The 27,381-nt window shown below is 42.4% G+C and overlaps 1 protein-coding gene across 5 annotated transcripts in view; it reads left to right on the top strand.

The window, feature by feature from the left end:
- The window catches only part of TMCC1 (transmembrane and coiled-coil domain family 1), a 59,934-nt gene that overhangs the window by 12,870 nt on the left and 19,683 nt on the right, over positions 1 to 27,381 (top strand). Inside the window, exon 1 of one of the 5 annotated variants that reach the window (XM_053469901.1) lies at positions 13,629 to 13,827. The exons of 2 other annotated variants lie outside the window; for them this stretch is intronic. In XM_053469901.1, coding sequence (XP_053325876.1) covers positions 13,789 to 13,827 — 39 coding nt within the window. In that variant the 5' untranslated portion in view covers positions 13,629 to 13,788. Of the gene's footprint in view, positions 1 to 13,628; positions 13,828 to 24,186; positions 24,329 to 27,381 lie in introns of those variants that run through there. 2 more of the 5 variants (XM_053469903.1, XM_053469904.1) reach the window with 2 other exon arrangements.

A 27,381-nucleotide genomic window follows, 5' to 3' on the forward strand; every position in this document is an offset into this window, starting at 1 on the left:
GGTTGAGCCTTACCATTGTTTTTTATTTTTGTCATCCTATGCCTTATTCCTCTCCTCGCTTTAATGTTCTTTCATCCTGCAATTCCTGCCTCCCTAATATTAATCCTTTACTGACCCCAACCAGATCTTTCACTCCGGGTATATCGTCATCTGCCTCTCCTTTCATTCCTGAACACGCTCTATACCCATGGCATGCTCCCACACACGCCTCATTCCCACACACACGTCATTCTCACTCTTCTGCCCGCAGAGCTTGGTCTTTTGTTATGGTGCCTGGCCGTATGCTTTAACCTCCTGTAAATAAGATTTATCTTCCTTAATGTAGCGGTTTATAATTCCTCAAGACAGCAGAGACTATTAAATGGAGATTTATCTCTGTAGGCACCGCTGTTGCTTTAACAAGTTCATTCCATTATGCTCCAGAGTTTCATAGGCTTAAGTAAAACAGTTTATGTGTCCGGGTCGTTGCCGCTATTTAATATACGGTAAATAAGTCAGATTGGACCCAAGGCTTCCCTCTGTGCCAGTAAGCAGGACTACAAACACAACATTGAAATCTGGAACATCTGTCCTTAAAAGAGACTGCAGCCCCTTGGTGAATGAGCCGGTATGATTTTTGTTCCTGGCCAGACTTGCTCCATTACTCATCTACTCTACCGTTCAAAAGCTTGGGGTCACTCGGCTGTTTTCAGGTAAAACAAGGACATTTCTGGCTGTAACATAACTGCAAAAGGGTTTTTCTAGCCATCAGACTTTTAAACTTAAACTTGGATCAGCGAACACAACGTGCCATTGGAACACAGGAGTGATGGGAGTGATAATATTCCATTAAAAAAATCAGCTGTTTCCAGCTATAATAGTCATTTACCACATTAACCCCGTCTGTGCTGGATGTCTCATGCATTTTGTGTTATTTTTATGGACCAAAAACAAGTGACCCCAAACTTTTGAATGGTGATGTAGTTCACAAATTCATCAAGGTAGCTGATCACCCGTGTGTTTTCATAATAGTGTAGAGTTAACCAATGTTTGCTTTCTCAGAGATCTAAATGTAAACGTCTAATTTAGTTCTCCTATAGACAGTGCATACAAATATATATATAAATTTTTTCATAGCAGTATGGATCATAAAATCTTTTTTAGTTGTCTTTCACACGCACAGAGATCGCATGCAATCAGTTACTCTAAGAACGTGTAATTATCGGGTACAGTTTCCTAATGTTTGGGAACCATTGATAAAAAATTATAGCGCATGCGGAATGCCAGCGCTTCCTTATTCCGCGTCTAGGCAAGCAGGGGTTAAGAAAGGACGAGTAATAACTGCTTTCCGAGGCAGTTTGTACAAGGTTAAGAGAACAGCGCAGCCTGGTACTGACACTTGGCGAGTTAGCGCATGTCCTTGTAACAGTTTAATATGATGGACGCTATCTTGCCCTGAAATAGAAATAAGACGCTCCTATGGATTAAGTCCCATAAATGAATCCAGTAATGGAGTATGTGCAGTGGTGGTCTAGGGGGGATAAAGGCTTTAGCGCTTATAGTCAGACCCGTCACGGAGGAAGGGTCAGCGCTAAGAGGGTATATAGGAGTTATATTACTACGTTTATGTCTAAAGTAAAGTATGCATTTTTCAATCACTGCAACTTGGCGATGATATAGCGGAGTCAGATTTAAAACATTTTGATGTGCCTAATAGTATATTTTATTTTATAAAAAAAAAATCAGGATGATGAATTTGATTGAAAACAAATCTTTGCATGTGTCCGATGAATAGGCTGGGCGAGGATTACGTTTAATGGGACAGATCTTCGTGTTTTGGGAAGCTGTGAGAGGAGGCACTCTAGGAATCCAATGTTACTCCAGGGCAATACTCTAAAGTAACCCTTTTCAAGGTTAATACGGAGGGTGTCATTGCACTGTGTTACCACTAGGAGTCAGGCACGCGCCGGCTAAACTGCCCGCTCAGCTGTTACTAAATACAAATGTTTCCGCACCTAAAACTAACATTTATTCAACAAATTAAAGAAGATCGGCTTAGATAATATTGTTTGCATTGGAAAACTTTGGAAAACTGGCTTCAGAGAGTTGTTAATAGAACATTTTCCAACTAGACAGTAAGTCCTGGACGTGTAAGTGGAGCGGCTCCAGGTTCTGTCCGAGGTCCGCCGTTGTAATGTCTTCATTAATGATATTGCAGTGAGAATTGAAAGCCATGTATCTGTGTTTGCTAATGACACCAAATTATTGAAGGTAACTGGCTTCTTCCCGGCAAGGAGATTTAGCTAATTTGGGGTACTCTGCAACCATGCGGCAGATGAGATTTAATATTGACAAATGCAAAGTTATGCATTTTGGGGGGAAAAAATATGCAAACTATACCTTTTTAAATGGGGTTGTATTGTGTAGACTTAGCAAGTGTTTAATGCCAGGCAGCTGCTGCAAGAGCCAGTAAGATATTGTCATGTAAAAAAAAGTGTATGGAGAAAAATATAATTCTTGCTTCTCTGTAAGTCAATGGTAAGACACCACCTTGAGTATACAGTGCAAGTCTGGGCACCTGTTCTTACAAAAGACGTTATGAAACCATGAAAAGAGGTTATAAAATTTGAATATGTTTACGCTAGAAAAAAAAAAAGGTGTCTTAGAGGAATATGATATCATTATACAAACACGGGGACAATACCAGCCGCTGATGACCTTTTCGTTAATAGGACTGTGCAAAGAACATGAGGTCATCTATTTAGACTCGAAGGAATGTATTTTCACTGAAAGCAGTGAAAAAGGTTCTTTATTGTTTTCCGTAACAAAAAATATATGGAATTGCTTATCCACAAATGTTGTGCTATCAAATTCTATTATTTTTTATTTATTTATTTTAGCAAAGAAGAATAGATAGGCATAACGGAGGGATATCCGCAGTGCCGAATGTGGGCAGTAAAGTTTCCATTTCACTTTGTGGCTTATTTGTGGTTTTGTGGCTTATTTGTGGTTTTGTGGCTTATTTTCTAGAGTTGTGGCCAAGGCTAGCAGGTTTCTCTATGAAGAAGGGCTGACCTGGCCCCGTATAATGCATAATTCAATCAGAGAAGAAACTGTAGAAATCTAACTATACATAACACGGGGCCAGCCAAGCGCTTTATGCAGCAGCTCGCTGGGGTTTGGCCCGTCATAATGTAGAGTGGAGGAGCCAAACACAACTCTGCTGCAAACTCCCCGTTTAGTGAATGGACCCCTTTATGGGGCAGATTATTTCTTTGTTCCTCTCTGCAGCAAATGTTTATCAGCGAAGTGAAAGGGGATGCTTTGAGAGCGAACCCGTGACCCGGCTCTCACATGCCCTTTGTTCTGTAATCTATAAATTACAACACATGCGAGAGCTCCGATATCCCCGCTCAGGCCAGCATTAAATTGTTTTCTCTTAATTCTTAAAGGGCCGGTCGTGGCCTCTTTTGTTTTAGGGCTACGAGCTCAAGGGCAGTGAATCCTGGCTAGTTGCCGGGCTGTGACCCGTGTGTGCCTTTTGCCCGCTAGCTTGCACTCTTAGACACCGTGCGTAGAGAGGGGGTCTCGTGGACAGACATTTTTATACAACTTGATAAAGAAAAATCAGCAGAGAATTCCATACTGGTTTAAAGGGACCCGACTTCAATTAAGTAAATCCATACAAAAGTTTAAATATTTGTGTTTTGCCACCTGTTTGGTATGCTTGGGCATTTATCTGCCTCTTAATGGGGAATACCACTTCCCAGCATGCACCTGACATTGGCTTCCTGATTGGCTACTCATTTTGTATCCTGGGGGGGGAGATTTATAAATGCAGCTGAAATCAGAAGATTGGAATTTGACATATCTGCTGAAAATGCCTCTGAAGGTCATTAGAAAGTCGTTGCGACTTCTTGTAAATGGCGCTAATCTTTGCTAAAGACCCCCATGTGTTTAGTTTTAGACCTGGTTTCTCATGGACCGAAAAACGCTCACGACCTCATTCGCACGTGTAATCCAGTCTGCAAAAATATTCTTATCAGAAAACCAATTTTTTTTTGTAATAATTTGTGCCAACTATTGCCTAATACATAATGAACTTTAACCTGTTTTTGGGTCACAGCCCCATATTATCATGATTTTACTTTTAATGGTTTTCACGTGGTAGCCGGGAAAGGCGGTTTACAGAATGCATTTTGGGGGGGGGTTTATCTACAAAATTCTACAAAATCAGAGTTAAGAATATTATAATATTTGGGAAATGCTATTTGCACTACTATGATACCTGGAAAAAAAAATCCCAGCACTTTGACTATAAATGAGCAGGATGGTGTGGCTTGTAATTCCGATTACCGTGGAAATAAACCAGAAGCAGAAAAAAACTGATTTTTTTATTTTTTTTTGTAATTTTTTTATTGTTTGCACTCTGCATGTATTGTTCAGTAACTGAATAGCGGCAGCACCTGCACAAATCCTATTCATAAAATGCTCAGAGGAACGTAACAGTTCTAGTGTAATGTAAATGTTTTTATTGTGGACAAATTCCATAATATTTGATGCAAAAACAAACTGAAAATGTTTGTAAATGTGTTCTTGATACCCGTGCAGAGTTCTTACTAGGAAAACTTTTTTTTCTAATTAAATCTCTTCTGAGGGTTTTTATTACAAATGTGATTTTTTAAAAAAATCTTTTTTTCATTCACTTTGGGAACTATATGACAAATATTTTTTGGGCAGGTGTTTTTTTTTTTTTTTTTTTTTTTTTTTTTGTAAATTACTAAATTCCGCTTTAACCGTACCTGGTGCTTGGCCCTGCCGGTTTTCCCTTCCCTGTGCCCGCTGGGCCAGCATTCCTTAGACGTTCTTCACATGCCAATAAATCTCATCAGTTTAGAACATATTGACCGAAAAAATGCATTTTCCATCCTTTTTCCTTTTTGCTATATTTTCAGACTGTTTTATGATTGCTATTGAAATGATGGGAATAATTTGTTTTATATAGCACTATCATATTCTGCAGCGCTTTACAATGAGTAAACATGACAATGGTAAGGAGGGCGCTGCTCAAATGAGTGAAACAACGCTAATGCGCCTTGATTCCGTATCACAGAGCTTGAAATGTGTTGGATGTATTAACGGCTGTATCGTTTATCAACTAATCTAGCGGTTCATATAGATTGTCAGATTTATTCATATAGCTCCAACAATTCCCGCAGCACTTCTTACAGTCCGTACATTCAAAAGGTCCGACAAAACTAGAACCGACGGACCAAGACGACCGATACATTCGGGAAAGTAGGCTCTGATTTCACCGCCCGATCCCTGTAACGTAACAGTTAATGTGTGACATTTCTGCAGATCTCCGCACACGAGAATAAATACACATTTTGTAACACAGCCTGTCCTCCTTGGGGTGTTTGGATTCGCAGTAATCTGAGGTCTTGTCCCTCCTTTTCAGCCTGGAGCTTTAATCCGTTCCAGATGTCAGTCCGGGGAGTGAAATGAAGCCAAATCATTTAATGCCCGTTATCCTGTCTGATTAAATGGGGGCGTCTCTTTAATACCCAAGACATGCCAAGAATCCCGGCTATTTGTCCCAGATTAGGCAGCTCTGCAGCCTAAAGCTTGTCGAACGCTCAAGTTGTTTACAGCGTAGACAAGGGTGTACAGCGTGCGATGGGAACAACTAGAGAACAACGATTAATATCAACGTATCAGCCATTAGATATACATTACTGGGCAAAGGTTTGGGTCACTCATGGAAAGCAAGGACATTTCTAGCTGTAACATAATTACAAAAGTGTTTTCTGATGATCAATTAGCCTTTTAAACTTAGATCAGCGAACACAACGTGCCATTGGAACACAGGAGTGATGGGAGTGATAAAGGGCCGTTGGAACACGGGAGTGATGGGAGTGATAAAGGGCCATTGGAAGACAGGAGTGATGGGAGTGATAAAGGGCCATTGGAAGACAGGAGTGATGGGAGTGATAAAGGGCCATTGGAACACAGGAGTGATGGGAGTGATAAAGGGCCGCTGTACGACTATGAAGAGATTCCAGTAAAAATCAGCCGTTTCCAGCTACAATAGTCATTTACAACATTAACCCGGCCAATGGGCCAAATTTTCTTTCTTTTCAAAAACAAGGACCTTTCTAAGTGACCCCGAACTTTTGAGCGGAAGTTTACCTAATGAGCGTAAAGGATCCCAGGCTACATTGTAATTTCTTGTGACTCCTACAGAGGCTGTCCCGTACCTATAGTTATAAACATTGAACAAAATATGACATTAGAAAAAACATTTTACGTTCCCCCGCCTCTGGTTCTTTGCAAACTGGAAAAACATTTCTTAAAAGGGAACCCAAACTGGGCGTGAGGAATTAAATGAAAAGTTTTTCATTCAATCTTTCGTAGTCTTTTTGATTGGGAGCTACATGAGAATTTCATATATTTAATGTGTTGGGTAGTAATAATTTGAACACGCGTTGTCAGGAAAGATTAAAGGGCAATCCTAGTATCATCACCGTTTGATAAATGCAGATGTCCCCCTCGGCCCTTCGATCTGTCACCTGAGACCAATTAATCAATGCTTGATGACTTCGTTGACGTTTTTCTGTGCTGTCCGGCGGCGTACGTCTCATGGAAATGAAGTCACGGACCTACACCTTCCACTCTCCTGATCGTTCTACTGGTTTTAAGGCAAGTTACAAAAATTTTGAAACATATAAAAAAAAAAAAAAAAAAGCAGCCAATCAGAAAGTAGACGCCAGGTGCATACTGGACAATACGGTCTAAGCAGGAGAGGTGAGCACACCTGAGAAGCCTTTGGATTTCCATGGAGGATTATTGAATGGCAGCTGATTGACAGGCTTCAGCAGCAATATTTATCTGTGCTCACCACATGTCACGTTCTTCAGTCCCACCTCATCCGACCCCTTTCCATGTAATAACTACCACCTTCCTGATGTGAATCAGGCACTGGATCGTCCCAGGAGAGGCTTCGCAGGGAACAGAAATGCAAATGTGAATGAAAAATAACTCGCAAGTGCTATCGCGCTTACACAAAGCGTTAATTAATCTAGTGTTTTACGCACATAAACCTTCTGAGTTTTGTCACGCGGTTTGTTTGCTCTGAAAATGCAAAAACTTTTAAGGCACCTCGGTTTCTATGGCAACAACCAGTCGTTTCCTGTTTCCGCGACTTTTTCTGCCAAAATTTGTGAACAAGGCAAATTTTACTATTTTATTAAAGAATGGTTTCTGGGAAGGGTCTGGGTAGGTGGAACAGCATCTTTAAAATCTACCGGGCTGCAAGTTATGCCAACGCACCATAGTAATAGACTTTGTGAAGGTTGTTAATGTATAGTTCCATTCATGTCGTCGCTGGATGGGACACGTGAAGACGGCCTGGTTACGGAGGTGTGAGCTGGAGATCGCTGTAAGCGGATAAGCCCCACATACGTTTTCGCAAGATTAAGATTTATATAAGTTTCTCTAATTAAGCGTCAGCCTCTATAGAGCTCAATGCTGTGCAGACCTGAAATACATCGAGGGTTCATATTCTTCACATATAGCCAAGTTCTATGCCATCTAAACCATAGAGAAACTCTGTCCACGGTGGGTTCTAGTGGGTCCAGAACCAAAGCTTCTTTTAGTGTCCCTTGAAGTTCCACTGTGGATTTCGGCATTTGGCCATTAGCTGGGATACCGGATAATTTATTATTCCAGGATTTTTTCCCCTCTATATTAACTTATCAATCGTTTACTTAAGCAAATATTGTACTCCTCAGTCCAGCGCCGCACTCTTCAGTGGAATGTTAAGTGGACCTGTCACCTTCCAGACTCGTTGCTTCATTGATAAGAACTTACAAAAACATTAGCCACGAGTATCGAACCAAAGCAATGTCGCCACCAGTTAGTTTGCTGGGCAATGGATGATAAACATTGTTCTGCCGCGCAACAGTGGAACATTGTTTAAAAATATTAACGCAGCAATGCCACCTAAACATCACATAAAACACCCAACAAGTGGAGACATATCCCTAGTATAACACTACCTGGTGACTGCAGAACCGTAAGACCAAGGGAATGGTCTCATGATCTATGAAATGACGTCTGGAAGCCTAACCACGTGCAAATTATACATAGAATTTGCGTTCTCGGTTTGTTGCGCGTACGAAACGGTCCGTAGCTTCCGCATTCTGCTCGGCAGCCATCAGATAAGTCAATAAGTGGTCTTTCGGGCCATTTTGCTGAGAGGTGGATCAGAGGAGCAAATAGTGTTCTTCACAGATTCTTGAAGACCCAACTGTTGTAAGAATTGGCTTATTGGTTCACCATAGGTTTCTAAGGACCCCCTCCTTTAAAATAAATTTAGTTGATCATTTTATCCTACTGCCAGGCAAGCACTTGTCATGATCTGGCCGGTAGTATGAACATTACAATACATTACTCAATGGTTTATAATGGGCAGGCTGGTGTCCCTATACTCAGAAACTCTTTACAGGTCATTGTAATAAATGTTGGTGTCTTTTCATCAAATGTGTGAAGATCAAGCCCAATTTTTGAAAACAGGCGTTCTTTCTAAAACACGTAATTGATACCAGAGTAACGTTTATTAACGGGATTCTGGAATCCGCTGCGGAGTTCTCTTCCAGAACCACGGATGTAAGAGTCAGAGCCAGGCGTGCTCTGCTGCCTTCCAACAATGTAAGCGTGTCATTTTTATTCTGGTGCAAACATGTCGGCGGCATTCATTGTGATTTAGTCACATCCTGGTCACGGCGGGGGGGGGGGGTTGGTTGCATCACCAGGAGGGAAGAATAGCGATAGAATATCTTTAGATAAATGTAGATTTGGAAACATTGGAACTGCTTACTTGCAGCTTTCTGAGAGGAGGCAAAGGGTTGTATTGATAAAGAAGAACTCTAGCGTAGCTTAATCAGCAGGGGCCTCACGCTCGTTTCCTCTGTGATTGCTCCATTGTACAACTTTGCCCCATAATTGCAAAATAAAGTATGTCGTTCTCAATTTAATCTACAACCAGCTCCGATATGCTTTCGTTCATTTGTAAGTAATGCTACTACAACTTACTTACCTCTACTACTAACTACTACTATTACTACTACTTACTACTATTACTACTAACTGCTACTACTTACTACTACTAACTACTTACTACTTCTACTAACTACTACTAACTATAACTACGACTTACTATTACTACAACTACTTACTACTACTCCAACTTACTACTCAGCAACCAGCAGTCCTTCAAGGCTTCAAAGTTGTTACTATTAAAAAGCAATCCATTTAGTAGATCAGCATTATAAGACACCACAGGTCACAGCACCCAGCTGCAAACACCAAAGATATCTGATCTCTTCCATTTCAAGGGTGGACAAAGAAAAGACCCTCTTAGCATACAGGGATGATACGATGTAGCATACAGCAGCTATTACACATAAACATTCTCAATATGAAATGGACGAGATCAGATATATCGGGGCTGTGACCTGTTGCGGTGAAACTATACCGATCTACCTAATGGAAGCTGGGGCAGTTTGAAAAACCCTTGTTAGATGCGGCCAGCCCCCGGGCCTCTGCGTGGACAGCCCTGATATAGAAAGAGATAGAAAATACCGGCTGCCCTGCCTGAGCGCTGCATCATGTTTGCATGGATTGTCCGCGGGGTTAATGTTTCCATATCTATGCAGAAATCTCTTCTGTTGAATCCCTGGGCTCAGACAGAACAATGAACTTTATTTAATTAATCTGCAGCCTCTCCCAGCGCTCCAACCGGTTCCACATCTCACTTAACCCTTCCAGCCCCGGAGAGATGATGTCAGCGAGAAGAATTTCACACGAAAATAAGCAGATCTCGTATGAATTTGGCAGTGAAATCCTGAGTCACCCCGGCTCTGCGGTGCTAATAATTAACCCATTCCTTGCTGTGTTTGCGCTGACCCTTTAACAATTATATATATGGGTGGATTGTAGAAACGTGCTTTTTGACCCAAAGTGTCGCAGCTCGTTTTCTGGTTTGTGATCGGTATGAGGAAGAGAGAGTGGGAACGTTGGATGGCTTGGCTTCTGAGCAGAACTAAACGATCGCCGTAATTTGCAGTGACCCAACGCCATTCAGATGGACGTTTAGACGTCTGCCTCTGTACCAGAAACTAAAAATGCCTTCATTATGGTGTCCAGCGTATTTGTGATGACATCGAATGTCCAGATGCATCTAGAGGTTAAATATTCCAGTGCATTTTCTGTGGTTGCCCGTGATGTGTAGCCAGATGGTTCGTTTTTGAGCCCCATTGATAACAATGTTACGCTTTACGCTAAGTGTACCAGAGCAAAGATTGTTATTATTAAAGATCATCTTGAAATACGTATTATAGATGACCTGCGGGTGACGTTTGCAGAGATCGAGGTGGCGGTAAAATAAGCGTTTATTAATAAGAAGTGATTGTGGGGAATCATATGATGGGTGAGAGTGAATTATCTGAATGTAAAATCCATACAAGTAGCGTTACAAGTGATTTTCTGCGGCTATATTTGAGTACATTTTGAACCTCTGGAGTGTCACATGGGACACAGAATACTGAAAAGACAATCCAACAAAATAGCCGATAAAGAATGATCAAGTCATCCGAAATCTCCGCAGGGATGAAGAAAGAATGGCTTCTTAGAGGGGATAGCATACCGTTGTATAAATATGTGCGAGGCGACATAAAGAGCTCTCCGGCGACCTGTTCGTTAACATTTATGAACAAGAGGTCATCCTCGGAGATGGGAAGAGCGAAGATTTCATACAAAGGAAGGGATTATTTACAGTAAGGGCAACAAAGGCACGGAATTCACTGCCAAGAGAGAAGAGATGCCTTCAAAAAGGGTCTGGATATTTGTTTTTAGAAAAGCAGAACATACAGGGCTATAAATTATAGAATAAACCTTAATATTTTAGAGCTTCTGGATCCAAGGAGAAATCTGATTGCCTTTTGAAGTTGGAGAAGGACGTTCTCCTTCTAAATTGCAAAATTAATAAAATTGTTTAATTGGGATGTTTTTGGCCTTCTTTTGAGTCAAATGCAGAAAGGATAGATCAGAAGGGCTGAACTTGACGGACTTAGTACTTTTTTCAACCTAGTACTATGTGTTAAATAGGGTCAGCACGATCATGAATGTGGCAACTTAATTGGACTCAGACCTGAGGGGTTGCTGTGTTAACTTGGCCGTATCAGTTACGCGGGACTTATTTTTAAGTCTATGGATAGGAGCCAAGCGAGAAAATTATCGAGTCTACTAATCCCTTTCACAATAAAGTGCAGATTAAATGTTTTAATATAGATTGATTTAAAATAAAATAGAACAGATATGTTTTAGCAGGAATGTTAAGCTTTTGGCATTTGATCGTTCGGAATTGTGTATTGCAGAAGCCCTGAATTGTAGGGAAAGTGGGTAATAAAGAATGAAACAGAGAAAATAAAAAGCTTGACACGAAAGCCGATGCCCTATAAGCGTACCTGAAGATTTTTGTGACGTGTTTTCCCAGGGCTTCTCCCCTCTCTTGCAGATGGGAACCTGGGGGGGGGACAAAGTAAGTTGAGGTTCATTTGGCTCAAACGTCTCCTACATCACCTGCCATACCTGGAGCCTCGATACATTTCGGTGGGGTGTAACTCTTCCAGTCCCCGCAATGATGTGATTTGGGGTGTTTGTATTGTGTGGGTCTGCTTGGAGATTTTTAGATAACTGGACATTTTACCGGGCTGACCCTTGGCAACCCTGGTCTAATAGTCCACTCTTCCCATGAAGCTCAGGGTCAGGTAAGCATTATAGTGTAAGATATCTAATCCACACGCAGGGGCGTCACTTCAACAGCTGGTCTGTGCCTTCTTTGCCCCCCCCCAACATACAACATATGTAAACACACAAATTACACACACTTACTCATACTCACTAACACACACTCCATCTCACCCCACTTACACATCCATGCTCACACACTCTTGCAGCTTGCTATTTCACCGCAGGGTCACATGACGTCATGTGACCCCGATACGCTTCTGCACGGACCCCGTCATAGCTGTAGTTACACCAGTGTCCACGTAGCTATCTAATCCATCTAGTGTGAGGCTGGTAGATAAGTGGAACGGCATCCCAGCAGAAGAGGTAGAGGCTAATACAGTGAGGGAATTTAAAGATGCATGGGTTAGGTGTAAAGCTATCCTGACTCTAACAATCAGGAAAGATGGGCCGACCGGTTCTTATCTGCTGGTAAATTCTGTGTTTCTGGAGTGGGGTGTCTTGTGGCATTGCTGTGTTTTGACACTGGGGTGTTTGCTGTGTTGTGAGGTTGTGGCTTTGTGTTGCGAGGTTGTGGCTTTGTGTTGCTGGGTGATACAGTGAATTCTCATCTTGCTGCATGTATCCTGTAAAAGCCTCTTCCTTTAACCAAATAAAACTCTCTCTTCACCTTCTGGTAACCCTCAGCAGAACAAAGCACAAGGCGGAGCGTTCTGCGTACCGCTCTGCGCGGACATCCTGGTATGCTGTGCCGTACTCTCTTCTTTGACAGAAGGGGTTAAGAGGAGTGCCAGCCTTTGGGGGGGTACTTCGCAAACTTTACGCCCCAAAGAAGGGTGAGCAGCTGTCGGTGTGCACAGCACTGTGCCCCAGTCAGATGCCAGCCTCTGCTGTCAGTCTCTGGGACAGGCTGGCCCTCGCAGGAGCCTCAGACAGGGAGAGGTACACAAATAGTGTGTCTGTGTCCAAGCGATTACAGACAAAGGGACTTGTGTGTGTATATGTCAGATAAGAGCGGGTGAGTGAATGTTTATCCCAGCAGATAATGTGGAGAGGAGGTGAGCACATCTGTGTGCCAGAGTTAAAGGGGTTAAACCCGGACCCTTAACCCCTCCAGTGCCATACATATTTGTATAATGCACAGCTCATATTCACCCGGAATTACGCCGGAATTAAAAAGAGTGCTGGTCTGATTGTGGTGCACAACTGGTTAATCGTCACTCTTGCGCATTCACCATGGGGTACCTGGTTGAATTAAACAGCCCATTCTCCCCTGCTTTCATAGAAGGATTATTTTTAAACCACTTTGACATCCCCGTAGGGACCCTGTTAGAGAGACCCATTTCATTCATAAGTTTGATAGTGTACATTAACACATATCAGCCCCGAAAATCCTTAAGCAAGACACAATCGTGATTACCGCCAGCCTGCGAATGACTTACGAATTCATTTAAACTCATTTTCAGAATAATTAAACACAAGGGTTGTTTCTTTTAAGGTGTATTTCTTCCATAGACAGAGGCTACCTTACTGTGCGTCCCTGTACACTGACAGCTTTCATGTAGACAGATGTCTGATGAGAAGAGAGGAGCTGGGTCAGGTGGAAGCTGCAGCAGGAGGAGGGATGCTGGGGGGGTTAGGGGTCCCAGGGGTCCATCTGTCTGGACCCTCTCACATCTGACTCACAGGAAGTGCATAGAGCAGCCTTAGGATCCTGCCCCTCCCTTCATTCTCTCGCTCTCTCTCTCTCACTCTCTCTCTCACTCGCAGACAACTACAAGAACAATGAGGTTCTTCTAAGTTCATGGAGAGCGCCTTGTAAAAATTCTCCCCTTTCATATTCTTAAAGTTCTCCATCAAGGATACCCCCCCCACACCAGCCTATTTGCACAGCTGTGCCTGGAAAATGCTTTAGCTCTTACCCCTCCCTAGCCGGGCTTCTCTCTTACCTACCCCCGGGGCAACACTGCATTGTGTGAAGAGGCAAAGGCTGGGATCATGGTCCAGAGGTTCAGTCTGAGGCGGCAGCTGTCCAAGGTGGGTAGAGGACACTTTTTTTATTTTATTTAGGGCTAGAGAAGAATACAGCTCAGTATGGGTTAATCCATCCCTTACTAAGCAGGCTGACCATGCTTTGTCCTTGGGAATTACTAAAGCATTTTTCTTTTCTTATCATTAATTGTAATGAATCGCACATTTATAACGTTTTATTAAGATCACAAACTCTTTAATCTCTTTAACATCGCACTGTATTTCTAGATCATTCACAATTTATTATTTATTATTGGGTTTTTTTTCTACGTTTTGTTTTGCAATATTTGTGTTCAGACTTTAAAATAAAGAAAATGAAAAGAACAATCCTTTTTTTCCCTTATCCATTAGGAATTAGGTTACCTTAAAATAAATTAGCAGACCACAAAATCATTTTATTTTATTTTTAAATAGCTCTATTATATGTATGGATCCAAGCAGCGTCCCTTGGAACAATTGCCGTGCCGGCATCCTCGTTTTTGTAGCTCGCAATGCTTTTATCTGGAAAAAGTAACCTTTTTTCACTTCCCGAGGGGACTCGCCTTACAAACAAGAAGTGGCATTACCGGTAATGTCTTTATATCCCTCCTGCAGGCTGCACGTACCTTAGTGTTAGAATTAAATGTTGACGTTTTAAAGTGTTTTGGGAAAGTCACCTTCAGACAAGCCTGTCCTCTTCTTCAGCTGTCCACTTCTAGGCTGTAGCCTCATGGACCTGGTGAGACCAGGTAATGGAGATCTTCCACCCAATATGCAGAACGCTTCTTTTTTTGCTGATCTCGGCAGAATGTGACAGCTGTCAGCTGTAAGCTAGACTTTTTGGGCGAGCCTGCTTTGTTTCTGTTATAGCAGCTATTGCCAGGATCATTTTATGTTTGTAGATTTAATGTCAAACATCTCTCATAGCATGGTGGCTAACGTCACCTTGTTAGGGTCAGTATGGTAGGGTATCCTCTGCTTAGCTTTTCTGTGGCTCTTTAAATGATTTCCGTAGCGTTTAGGCGAGAAACGTTGAGAGGTTAAAAAACCTCGTGCCCCAGACTGTGCTTCTTTCGACCAAACTCAAGGAGTTTTCCGTAATGCCAGTGGACCTCTTCCCTTTCCCCTTAGTTTCCTGCTAAACATCCTCATTTTGGATAATTACATGGGCGAGGGGTTTTTCATTAGCAGATTTCCAGTTTGCCAGAACATAAGCCTGTGGTGGACAGCAGGGTGATCTGTGAGGACCGGCGTTTATCTGTGTAGGTTCTCCCAGGTCATCGGATTCCAGCTTATTGTGTAGCACGTCAACAACCTAGAAACCAAGACACTCTTATTTAAGACACTTACTCCTTTTCCTGCCGATTTGAAGTAGCCCTTTAAAAAAGCCTTTCGGCGTCAGAGCTGGTGGGATCAATATAACATCTAACCAGGAGTTGCTCGTCCCAATCACTCAAGGCTGCCTTTTTTCATCTTAACTAGGGACTCCTAATACACATCACACCGTTGTATTTTTATGCCTTCCAAAGAGCGTTTCATCCCGGAGGTCAATATAAACATCTTATATACATTATCTACTAAGGATAACGTTATTTTTAGCTTTTTGACTGTAGGAGTCGAGGCAGCCATCTTTAAACGGTTCCTTGTGTTTAGAAAACTAAACAATCTAACAACTGATAAAAATATTGGTAAGTGTAGCGTGGGACGCCTGGAGTTAATGCAGAAGATTAGCTGTGTCTCTGGACAGGAGGCGCTTGAACTCTTATGTCCCGGATTAACTGTGTGATCTGACGTTTCTTTCTTAGGAGAGGAAAATCAAGAGGGCTTTGCCTAATTATTTTATGGGGTTTGTAAAGCTTTAGTAAATAGAATAAAAGTTTCGGCTGAGAAGAGGTACACCAATCACCAGACGTTCTGGATCCCGGGGTACAGGTGATGCCATCACCTCGGCACTTTCTCGCTTTTGGAGAGCCCACCAATTTTGTTGTAGAATCATAGAATTTGTCAGCAGATAAGAGCCGTTCCACCCGTCTGAGCTGCAGATGCTACATTCTCATCTTATGTCTTGCGGCAGAGAATATAGGAGTTCCTGAAGGTTTAAGGGTTTGGTGTTCCATGTGATCAGGGATACCCATGTGACTGGGCACAAACTGGGTGAGGCTGGACCTCTGCCCCCCGTTTATCAGCACATGTCATCCTGTCTAAACACTTATAGTTAAAAAGAGCTGCTTTATGGTATCTTTTAGATCACAGAGCATTTAACACATTATGATGGAGATCACTTGGTGAGATGATGAGGGTGGAACCAGTCTCTATACATAGCTTCTCATTGTTCTTCTGCAAGATCCAGAAAGGCTTTATCCTGCGCGATACAGTGTGTCCCTATTGTGCATTCATAGGATTAGGTTGAATCTTCAGTTTTATATCTCCCTAAAGGAAATCATCCATTCAGCTCTAGAAACACAACTACTAATCATGTAACATTTCTTTTTTCCAACATAATCTCACCCCCCTCTCTAGAACTGTGAAGAACGTATAGAGGAGTTGTTCTAGTCCACCTGCGTTTAGTCACCATATGATGTTTGAAAGAATGATTTGTCCCTTCACCATCTTGTATCAGATTATCCACACACCCCTCCAGTTGGCAGTAGTGCCAAGCGACTCCTACGCATCCCCTTGCGTGAAATTGGTCTATCACGGCAGATTTTGGTTCCCTAACAAGCCTGAATTTCTAATTCTCCTCGAGTCACATGCCCCTGGGTTCCAAGATAAAAACCAGTGTTTCTGCATCACAGTTATTTTGCCTTCGTGGAAACTTGTGACCAGCTGCTCGCTGCAGGACTAAAGTAATGCTTGCCAGGTTCATCGTCTTTAAAGCCTGGTATATTAACTAATTCATCACTATGGGGCAACACATTACAGGCCAGCCTCCTTTCTCTTCACGTTTTACTGCAGACACCAAACATTTTGGGGCTTTTACAATGATTAACATGGATGTATCGCCTACGTCCCCTACAATCCTGTCCAGCTTCTGTATTCTACATAGTGGGACAGTGACTTCAAAAACATATGTAGGCTGTTGGTGGTTCTGCTGTCCAGGAACTGATTAACCAGTTTGCTGCACAGATCTTCAGTAAATCTATGAAACGCGTCCAACGATTCAACATATAGACAACAATAACCAACTTAACCGCCATCTTATTATTGCCCAAATTATAGAATGATGTCAAACCCTGGGTGTATTTCATACCAATCGGGAACAGATAATGCTGCGGGAAGGACTGCGGTTGGAGTTAAAGCCTGTTCTGCTAATTGGTGATAAAACAAGCAAAAAATTTGCAGCTGCTAGGGGTTTCTCCTCCTGATAAAGAATTGGCCTTTGCAAAAGGAGTGACACATTTGGTCTGAATTTTAGCCTTCCTCATGGATGTTCTTTTACTACATTGAAGAATTGTATGATACACTATGGGGTGTACGTTTGGTTTAATAACATATGTAGGGCTGCAACTAACGATTATTTTAATAATCGATTAATCGGCCGATTATTTTTTCGATTAATCGATTAATCGGATAAAAAAAATTCTCTCTCTCTCTCTCTCTCTCTCTCTCTCTCTCTCTCTCTCTCTCTCTCTCTCTCTCTCTCTCTCTCGAAGCGGAGGTAAGTAAAAGGAGCCTAGTGCTCCAACGACAACTCGAATAATCGATAACGGAAATCGTTGTCGATGATTTCCGTTATCGATTATTATCGATTTTATCGATTCGTTGTTTCAGCTCTAAACATATGTGGCCATTACTATCTCTGATGAATGCTAATTTCCACCGATCGGGTAGACAACTGGTCGGGAGACAGCGCTTTAGTGACTTGCAGGACCAATTGTTCTGCTTGAATTGCGTACTGCTCATGCTTTTCATGTCCAAGGCCTGGCTACTCGATCTTGGTTGTCCAATTAGTGTCTTATATATATATATACTTATCCAGTGTCTTAATCACTCCCAACGGAATATGAACAGGACCCTCTTCTCCTTCTGTAGCAGTGGGTCTTATGTTTATTCATGTTGCGGTTAATATGTATTTTCTGTAAGCGATAAATAAAATGTAGTAATAATGTAACAATACAGGCTAAAGCATATTGGAACATTTTGCACATTTTGGTGGCAAATATAATGAATTAGTATTAAAATAAACACATTTTCTTAGTTAAGGTTTTTGTATTAAACAAAAAAGGGGGTCATGTTTTAAAAGTGCTCTTATTACCATAGCAACCAACAAACTGTGCTGATAAGACCGTTACGTGGGTTGCTATGGTAGTAAGACCACTTTTCAAAGTTAACTAGAAGGTCGTTATATGCACTATTAACATTTAATAGGCCCTTGTGGGGTGGAGGTAAAAACTGTGGGGTTTAAAACAAAAACAACAACAACAATTGGATGTAAAAGAAGGATCTAGACTTTTTTTAAAAAAAAAAAGCACAAAAGACTAATCGCAGACAACCGAGACATTTCAGGATATCCTTGACTTTTTCCCCACTTGGGTCCCAATGAAAACGGCGTACATGAAATTGGCACATTTGTAAAAGATTTCCTAAAAACACAAACCGCTCACTTGAAATGCCAAGAGTGGCAAGAGTGACCCGGGGCTCTGCAAGGAATGAGAAGCAAACTTCTTAACAACTTAAAGACATTGCCCAGAAACTCCGAAAACACACACAAAAGCATAGAACGTGGCGGCAGATAAGAACTCTTCGGCCCGTCCGGTCCGACCAATTTCAGATACCTTTAATTGTGAATATAAAAATGTCTAAAGGACACTTCGAAATGAAAATGGTTTAAGGAGAATTCTTGTTTTAGGGGCATGCTTAAAAGTTGGGAGTTAAAGGGTTCGGGATACGTGGCACAAATTGAGAAAGCAAGCTTTGACCCAACAAAGAAACATAGAACTGCTGGATGAAAATAGCCCTTATTACACCAGGGGGTGATAAAAATTCATTATCGGGATGCTGCGTCCGTGTCAGCAGCAGCCATGAAGTTAGTGGAGGAAGAAAAGCTGATGTCTCATTTTAGATTTTGATATATTGTATTAATGAGTTTTAATAAGTCCCCAAAAAAAAATAGTGCACCCGTTTTTCCAGTATATTTATTATCGCATGGGATGTGTACCTGCAGGGAATAGCATTTGTTATCCTAATGCGGCCCCTCTGCTGTATCTGGGTCATTTATAGAAGATGGATCTTGTTAATCTATCCCCACGGTGGTGGGAGAAAGCAAAATGCATTTTACTTAGTAAAGGGACAACCCAACCAGCATATGCGCTTTAATGCACAGGGTAGCCATGTCCCCTTTCAATGAAACCCCCTCTTCCGATTACATGGAGGAATTAATCTTTCATTCTTGGCTTGCTGGAGATGCATTGGGCCAGACATCTTCTGCTTACCGGTGCGCATGCGTAATATGCTCCTTGACACCCACCTCCAGTGCTGGCCTTCATGAGTGTTCCAGGCGGTCTAATAAGACCCCAATTTGCGTGCAGAGATAGCATTCCAATTGGAATCAATGATTTCGATGGGAGCGATTTTACTGCCGGTGCTGCTTCCGAGATCCGGAACTGTCGCAAACCTTGAGCTATTAAAGGTAAGTGGTTAATATGCGTTAATCAATGGTGAGTGGTACGGGACATTAAACTCTTATAATTAGCATATTAAAACGGCCCTCCGGTCGTTTATCAGTAGGCTACCTGAAAATGAACGAGCGTGAGATCTCTGGTCTGGAGGATGGTTCACGTCTCCTCTCTTCTCACTTGCGTCTTGGCCTCATTTTGCAGAAATCCGGCCCCAATAACGATATCTCCCTCACTCGGGTTTCTAGTCTTGAGCGTCTCAGTGGCGCCTTTCCACCCAACACCACGGATCAAATTGACGAGAACACGGGAAAATCTCTTCCCAGCCAAGTAATGTATATTAATTCAGGTTTAATCTTCCTTCCGTCACGGGGGGGGGGGTTACTTTCCACTAGAGATTTGTTTGTTTATTTATTTAGCGGGTTTAGAATTAACAGGGTATTAGTTGTCAGTTCCTGATCTCCAGAACCAAAGACACCACTCATTTTCTAGAATTGGCGGTATTTATATATATGTGTCTGACTGCAGGTAAGAGGGTTGATAAGTAGAATATATAAATAAACATATATATAAATATACTACCGTTCAAAAGTTCAGGTCACTTCTTATCTAGTGATATTTTGGGGTTAAAGTAACATGGAATGGATCAGATAAGAATAAAACACTTCCAAACATTGGCAAGACCTCTCCAACATGTGTTTCTTCTCGTAGGACATTCTATTGCCTACTCACAATGGCAAATGGCAAGAAACCAACGACTGATTAAGAGTCTTTACGTCTTTATTTTTTTTCCCTTTTATATTAAATATTTTTTATTCATTTTATATGTCAGACATAGAAAAAGAAACGTGCATCTAAGTGATGCAGTGAATAGAACTTTCCCCAGATCACAGAATCTGTCCTCAATATATAAACAAATAATTCAATACAAAAAGGTCATGTGGGTATAGGTCAAAGAGAAAAATTTGTAACGGTCAAGATATATAAATAGTTGGGGTCTCATAGGGGTACGTTCCAAATATTTATTTTTTCATGACGCCCCACTTCCCCTCCAACTATTGTTTGTGTCCCAACGTCAGCGGGACCTCCCTACCCGCATCCCGCAAGGGTGGGCTCCAGGTTGCCAGAAAGTTCCCGGGTATGCGCATGAGCCAGAAATCTTCCATACAATAAAAGCCTTGATCACGTAGTCAGGAAGTACTTAATGGATGGGAGGCATTGATTTTACCTTCGGTAACAACAATGACATTTACTGGCTGAAAGTATTTAACCAAGGTAGATCTATGCAGGTGGATATTGGCATATTGTCAAAATAAATACTTGTTTAATAGCGTATCCTATTGAATAATACGAGGAGGTGCAATAAAATAGTTCCGTTGGCAGGCTTACTTGTTTACGAGGCCTAGAGAAAAGACAAATTATCATAACCGAGCGTTCTAGATGTCGTCTGACCTTTGTGTCTTAAAGGGACATTTCCCGCATATCGCCTTCTAGCGTATGGGGCTTTTATTTTTCACGCCGACGTCTGCGTAGGAAGAGTTTTTAGTGAAATACATTTCCTGGATATTTTTTCTCGGTTTTAGCTCTTACTGAATAAAAGGTCAGACCGCAACATATAAGTATTATTATTATTCTTATTATCTTTTATTTATGTAGCGCCAACAGTATACGCAGCGCTTAATACAATACATATATTCAAGGGGTCTGACAAGACGAGAATTGACAGACTAAGACAAACCGATACATTAGGTGGAGAGAGCCCGGCTCGCAAGCTTACAATCTCACATGCGCGATGGAAGGAGGCGACGTGTGCTTTTTGCACTTGTGTTTCCCTTTAAGTAACGTAAATATTTCCAGTTTCCCAAACGTGTTTGCGAAGTGTTATTGTAAGAAGTGCGAAGGAAGGTGCAAGAGAGTCCAGCGTCAGAGCTCGGTGGGGGCTATTCTGTTTGTAACTCGTTCTGGCTCCGGATTTCAACAACATTGTCTGCTCTGGTTGGGGATTTAAACATTGTATAAATAGTCCCTTTGTAGGACCCAAATCCTGGTGCCCCCCCCCTTCCTAGGCGCTCAGAATGTTTGCTGGGTTTCGCAGGGTTCTCTGGCCCTAAAAGTCACAATTATGTGTATAGAAAGAAAAGAAAATCTTTACTAATTAATCTGTGTACATAACATGCGTTCAGAAGAGACGTTTGGGCATTGTGTTAAATTTTACTTTTCGTGCCACTAAAATCGTTGGGGGTAGTAATAGCTCTTTGGGGTCAGAGGTGGTAACATCAGCCCTTTTATATGAAACTGCATTTCTAAGCATGTTCAGCTAGTATTGTTTATCTACAAAAGAAAGCAAGAATTCAGCACATACCCAGTGAATTCCACCCCAAAACACCCATCTAAGGCATAAATACTGGAGATTGGGAAAGCTCAGTAATCTGGGGACCCAGAGGAGGCTTTAAACTGCTTGAGAGGTTTTTTTGCGTTGCAGTCCCACTGATAGAGCTCCTTGGTAAGCAACATAGCTATGAAGAATGAGATAAGACTCTCCAAATTTGGGGTACCCAGTGAATACCATTCAAAAAACACCTAGCTAAGGCATAAATATTGGGGATTCTGTTACACTATATGGTTATATATTGCTTATTCCGCCGCTGCATCAAAGTACCCCAAGTTTGGCGAGTCCTATCTCATTTTTCATGGCTATATTGCTTACCAAGGAGCCGAATCAGTGGGACTGCTTTGCGTTATAAGCCTCACAACCCTCAGCCAGCGCTGTGAGTGCCGGTACGGCTGTACACCTGTCCTTGAATGATTTGGCTGATGTAGATGCAGAAACAGGTGCGTATTTTCACAGCCCTTAGTGGGCTGTGGATCCATTATTTAAATATACAAAGTGAGCACCCAGACAGCGGGGTTAAAACCGGTTTTAGGGACAGGCTGTGTAAAGAGGGACAGCTGACACTGGAGAGCTGGTAGGAGCGTAATGTCCGTCTCCGGCTCTCCTATGTGCCGTATTATTTACATTGGCTGTCTGAGCGGCTTGACAGCTGGTGGAAAGCGTTTCTGGCCGGGGCCCGTCTGGCACTTGGCTGATGATTTTGATGGCCAGTCCAGGGCTGCTGGTCCTGACCTCATGAACACAGATAACCAACACCGCTCCCTAACTGATATCGCCAAAAAGAATGATTACGGCTGCCCTTTAAACACATTAAAAGTACCCAAAAGCTGGCTTCTCGTGCCGGTATCGGTATCCTCCCCATCATGTCTGAATCGGAGAAAAATACAAATGGGGCTAAATATTAATTTCTGGCCAGGATGAGGTCATTTAGCAGGATTAGGAACGGCGCTTTTTAATTGTGGGTTAATGAGTGACTACCTGTGTGTGTAACAAATTATTGTGAAGCGAGGAACGCAGCTCTGGGAAGACGGGCATGAAACTCATTGAAACGATTAAACTGCTCTTAAGACTTCTATTTGAAAAGATGGAGACCTCCTCTCGGAGCGATTACACTCATTTGTCTCTCTTTAGATTTTTCGGAGCAGTTGTGGCTTACGTTCTGATATCTCTTCTGGGGGCTTAGCGTTTGCGGAATACATTATAGAAACCCGATATGCCTCGGAAGCCCTGTTGGCTGTAATAAATCACTTGCCAAACCCCTGGATACCCGCTCTTAAAAACCCAGAGGCCGGTCCCGCTTGCATATTTTAAATAGAACGCAAGGAGGTTTATTCCCTAAAGGGGTAGTTTGCATTAGAGTTGGGTTTTTAACGATCCCTCTCGTCACTGCGAAGGGCCAACTCTGGCGGGTTTTTCCATTATAAAGGGCTGAGCTGGCCCTGTTTAATACCTAATTTACTGTCTAAGGAGGCTTTTGACTTAATTATACATCATACAGGGCCAGCCGAGCTCTTCCTGCAGCAGAAGCTGACTGGAGTTGTCCCGTCATATTGTAAAGTGAGGTCAAGGGGCTGAAACGCAACTCTCGCTTTAGCGAATAAACCCCCAAAACTGTTCTTTTCTTTGACGCCTGGGCTGATTCTACTGCAAAAAGAACGTCGCAACCAATAGAAGACCCGTTTGTAAAAATCTCCAGCGGAATTGCTCTTTGTTAATAATCCCTATTGCACCTTTTGTAGTAATTCAGCCAATTAAACCTGGTAAAACGTTAAAAAAATATTCTATATGAATCAATAATCTTCACCTTATTTAATGTCCATAGAAAATGCATTAACAGTGCGCCGATCCCTAGACATCCGAGGCGTGGGAATAAATTCATAGAACGGTGAATTTTTGACAAAAGGTTTGTTTTAGCGCTGCTGCGATTCTTAGAAATTAGGCAGAGCTCTGACTTCTTTTAACTTTGCATTCAAATACCACGCGGTGAGCGTGTAAGACCTGACACGGTCTCCCAGGAGCCAGGAGAACACGGCTGCTAAAAATATCTCAGCCTGACATTTTTATGTTAGACCGTCGTCGACGTACCTGTTCCTTGTTTGTTTTTTTTTAACAGAAAAGTCAGATTAAGTCCTAACTGGGTTTTTCGAGATTCAGTATTTTAGAAGAGTCGGGTCTGGCGTTCGAGACTTGCAGTGGAATCACCAGAAAAAGCACTGGAGTCTACAGGGTTAACCGAGATAGACCAATTGCCTCTTTTTATTGTTTGACAAGCGACCCCGTGCTCTTGTACCCGGCAGCTGGCTCCGTGACACGGCGGTATTTATAGTATAGGCACCGGCTGCATGTGACCGCCGGTCAGTCGATCAGCTGGTCTCTCTGGGGACGATGAATAAGCCTGTTCTAGAACACGCCGAGTGACTCTGGCCAGGGCAGCATTATGGTCTGATGGCACCGTCCTCTTAACACACGGACGTGATGGAGGCCTCGTCTTCAACAGAAACCGTACGTGGTGCTGGTGGTGGTAAGATCTTGAGTCATGGGAGACGTCTTGAGCATTGGAGTAGAAGCTTCACTTTACTATAGGATATTATGATGTAGACTGGGGGGGGGGGGGTTACGTTTGTCTTTGAATATATGTTGGGGGCAGGTGGTCCTTATTTCTAAACCAGTAATCCAGACCCTTGCCTGGTGTGCTAGTTGTATATTCTATGATTAAGGAAGGACACCTCTGGCGATCCAACTGCTAGAAGACAGTCCTCGTGGTGCTCCAACTAGCTTGGAAATGAGCTTCTTCAGGCTTAGATTAATTAATTAATAAGGCAGATCTTTGAACCAAATACTTTATCCCCTGCGCGGGAAAGGGGGGCAGATACCCTGGACCAGATTTCGCATGATGTGTACAAAAAGAAACATGCATGACGTGTATGTGTACATATACACGCCAAATATTTAACACTAAAAAAAACAATGTGTCTCCGCTTTTCTATATACATGTGTAGTTTCCCATCCCCATATGGAATCGCAGCTACAACATAAATCTCCTGCGTAGGAAGGCATTTGTACCCAAAGAACACAGAAAGTAGCGGGAGGTGAAAGTCTGGAGGATGGAAAATCCGTTTGTTATTCTATTTGGAGATTCATGTTCCAGCTATGATTCGGCTGCGGAGAATATGTCAGGGGTTTGCAGCCTTCGAGGAGATTCAAGAGCGTGGTTGGTGGGAATAGAGTCACAAATAGCGTAGTCGGGGGTGGTCTGTGGCTTGTTTGCAGAAAGTCTGGCATGCTTAGGGTTAAGTTCTGTAATCCGTAATGGTTCCTTTAACTGTGTGACCAGACACCAGAGGGATGAGATGATTGATCGCTCAGAAATTCCGTCCTAGAGCTTTATCCATCACTCCAGAGAGTTCTGCGCTTATTTACTACTACTATTATTATTATTATTATTGTTGTTATTATTCTTTTGGGTATGATAAGACTGGAATTGACAAAGACAAACCGATACAATGACTCTTACATTTTACAGCGCCTTGGCCTTGTGCGGAATCGACTGAATGGCCATAAACATTTGTATTTTTATTTATTTTTTAACCCTATTGACACTAAACATACTTGCGAAAGTCCTAATTTGGTGGAAAAGGGCCGATTTAGGTATTTACCTGTCGCGCATTGAGATGATTAACGGACAGTCGGTCCCGAATGCACAAGTGTCCACATAGCGCCCTACAGCTGTCCCGTGTTTGTCCGCGGCTGTCGTGGTGCCTAGCATTCCTATACTGTACTATTTCACTTAAAGGGGCCACACGGCTCCTGGAATACTCTATAGATATATGCAATGGCCACCCCGGTACTAGGCGATGATCGGACTGTTTGCTCCGTTGTTATACTTGGTTTAATAGAAAGTTCTTTTCGATTCTTTCTGCTTGTGGTCTTATGTTCAGATTAACTAGAAATCGTTTTAGCGCCTCTTTGGTCTCTCTCTCATGTGGCGTCATCCTCCTGGAGATGTACGCTGACCCGTATGGCGAGTACCGTAAGCAGGAGGGGGGAAGGGTTGGCTTTTGTATTCACGGAGGTCGAGTTAAATCAGAAATCGGAGCGAAAAGGATGTCAGTGACGTGATTGTGGCTCACTCTTCAAACACAAGTGCATGAAGAATATCGACTGGCCTGTCAATACCTCCCAGGGCTCGTTAACCCCTTGCCTTCTCTAATACGGGGTCTTTCAAACAATTAACCCTTCGATTTGATGTCTCTGTTTTCTGTTATTTAGAGACCCTGCCCGCTTGCTTCTCGCGATGTTCCCAGTATTTTGTTTCCCAGTTGCTCGTCTCTTATGGTAATCCGATGGCAGGTATATTATTAAATCAGCTGTTTCCAGCTACAGTAATCATTTACAACATTAACCCCGTCGACGCTGGATTTCTGAGTTATTTCATGTTATTTTAATGGACTGAATTTGCGTTTCTAAGTGACCCCAAAGTTTTGAACGGTAGTGTAGCACCGATTGGGGTATGTTTAGGATATGAGCGACCGAGCTCCGGGACCCTGGCAATGCGTCCGTTTGTGAAAGCTGAATATTTATTATCCTCTGTAAACCTGCGGTCTGCGCTGTGCAGTGTGTATATATATATATAGATATATATATATATATATATATATATATATATATATATATATATAGTCCTGTCAGCCATCGCCGCGTGCCTCTTGCTTTGTGCAGGAAATGAAGCCACTGAGGTGACAGGAAGGGCAGAGTCAGCTCTGCTTTTATCATCCTTTTACATCTTCTTCATTATTAACCGTTACAGATACTTCTAGCAATTAACGGTGGTTTCTAAATAGTGAACGAGCGCAGAGACGCCATGAGCGGAAACCACATGTTGGTCGTTTCAGCAGCACCCCGGAATCTGCATGTGTATGCATTTCTATGGTGTGCTGTCCTTTCTGTATTTGCTGCGAGTGGAAAGTTAGTAAATAGTGAAGTATACGGAGTTAAAGTGAGGGTTTTTAAGTAACAGGAAGTTGAAAAGTTCTTATTCCTGCAGAGAAACCACAGATATACTCTCGCTGTCCGCCATTCGCCGCCTGCATCTGCGTCTCTTGCAGAAGAGGATAATTTTGTGGAATTATGAAGCAGTGAAAGCCAATCTCTGTCGCTCCAGATGTTGTGAACTACATTTCCCAGGATGCTCTTCCAATCAGCGTCATGGGAACAGTAGTCCGAAGCCGGACCGCAGCGGTTAACCATAAACGCGGTTAATGAGGCGATGTGCGTCTGCGCTTTTGTTTTTGTACCTCTTACACATGAGCTTTGTTCTTCTCAGGCTCTTATAATGAGCCATTGTGCTTTGTTTTGTAAATCAAAATGTTAAAGCTTTATTTGTAGAAGCAATACGGCGTCTGCCAGCATGCAGCAGCATACACACATACCCCCCAACCCCCGTGACTACATTCATAGTAGCATTCAGCCCCGTTCTTCTGACAAGTCACAACGTGTTTCTGACCGTGTCTCATGGGGTATTAACCATACATCTGTGTGTGTATAAAGTGACACCGACACTGTTTTACCTTTAAT

The sequence above is a fragment of the Spea bombifrons genome, chromosome 6 (genome assembly GCF_027358695.1).
Source record: "Spea bombifrons isolate aSpeBom1 chromosome 6, aSpeBom1.2.pri, whole genome shotgun sequence".
NCBI lineage: Eukaryota > Metazoa > Chordata > Amphibia > Anura > Pelobatidae > Spea > Spea bombifrons.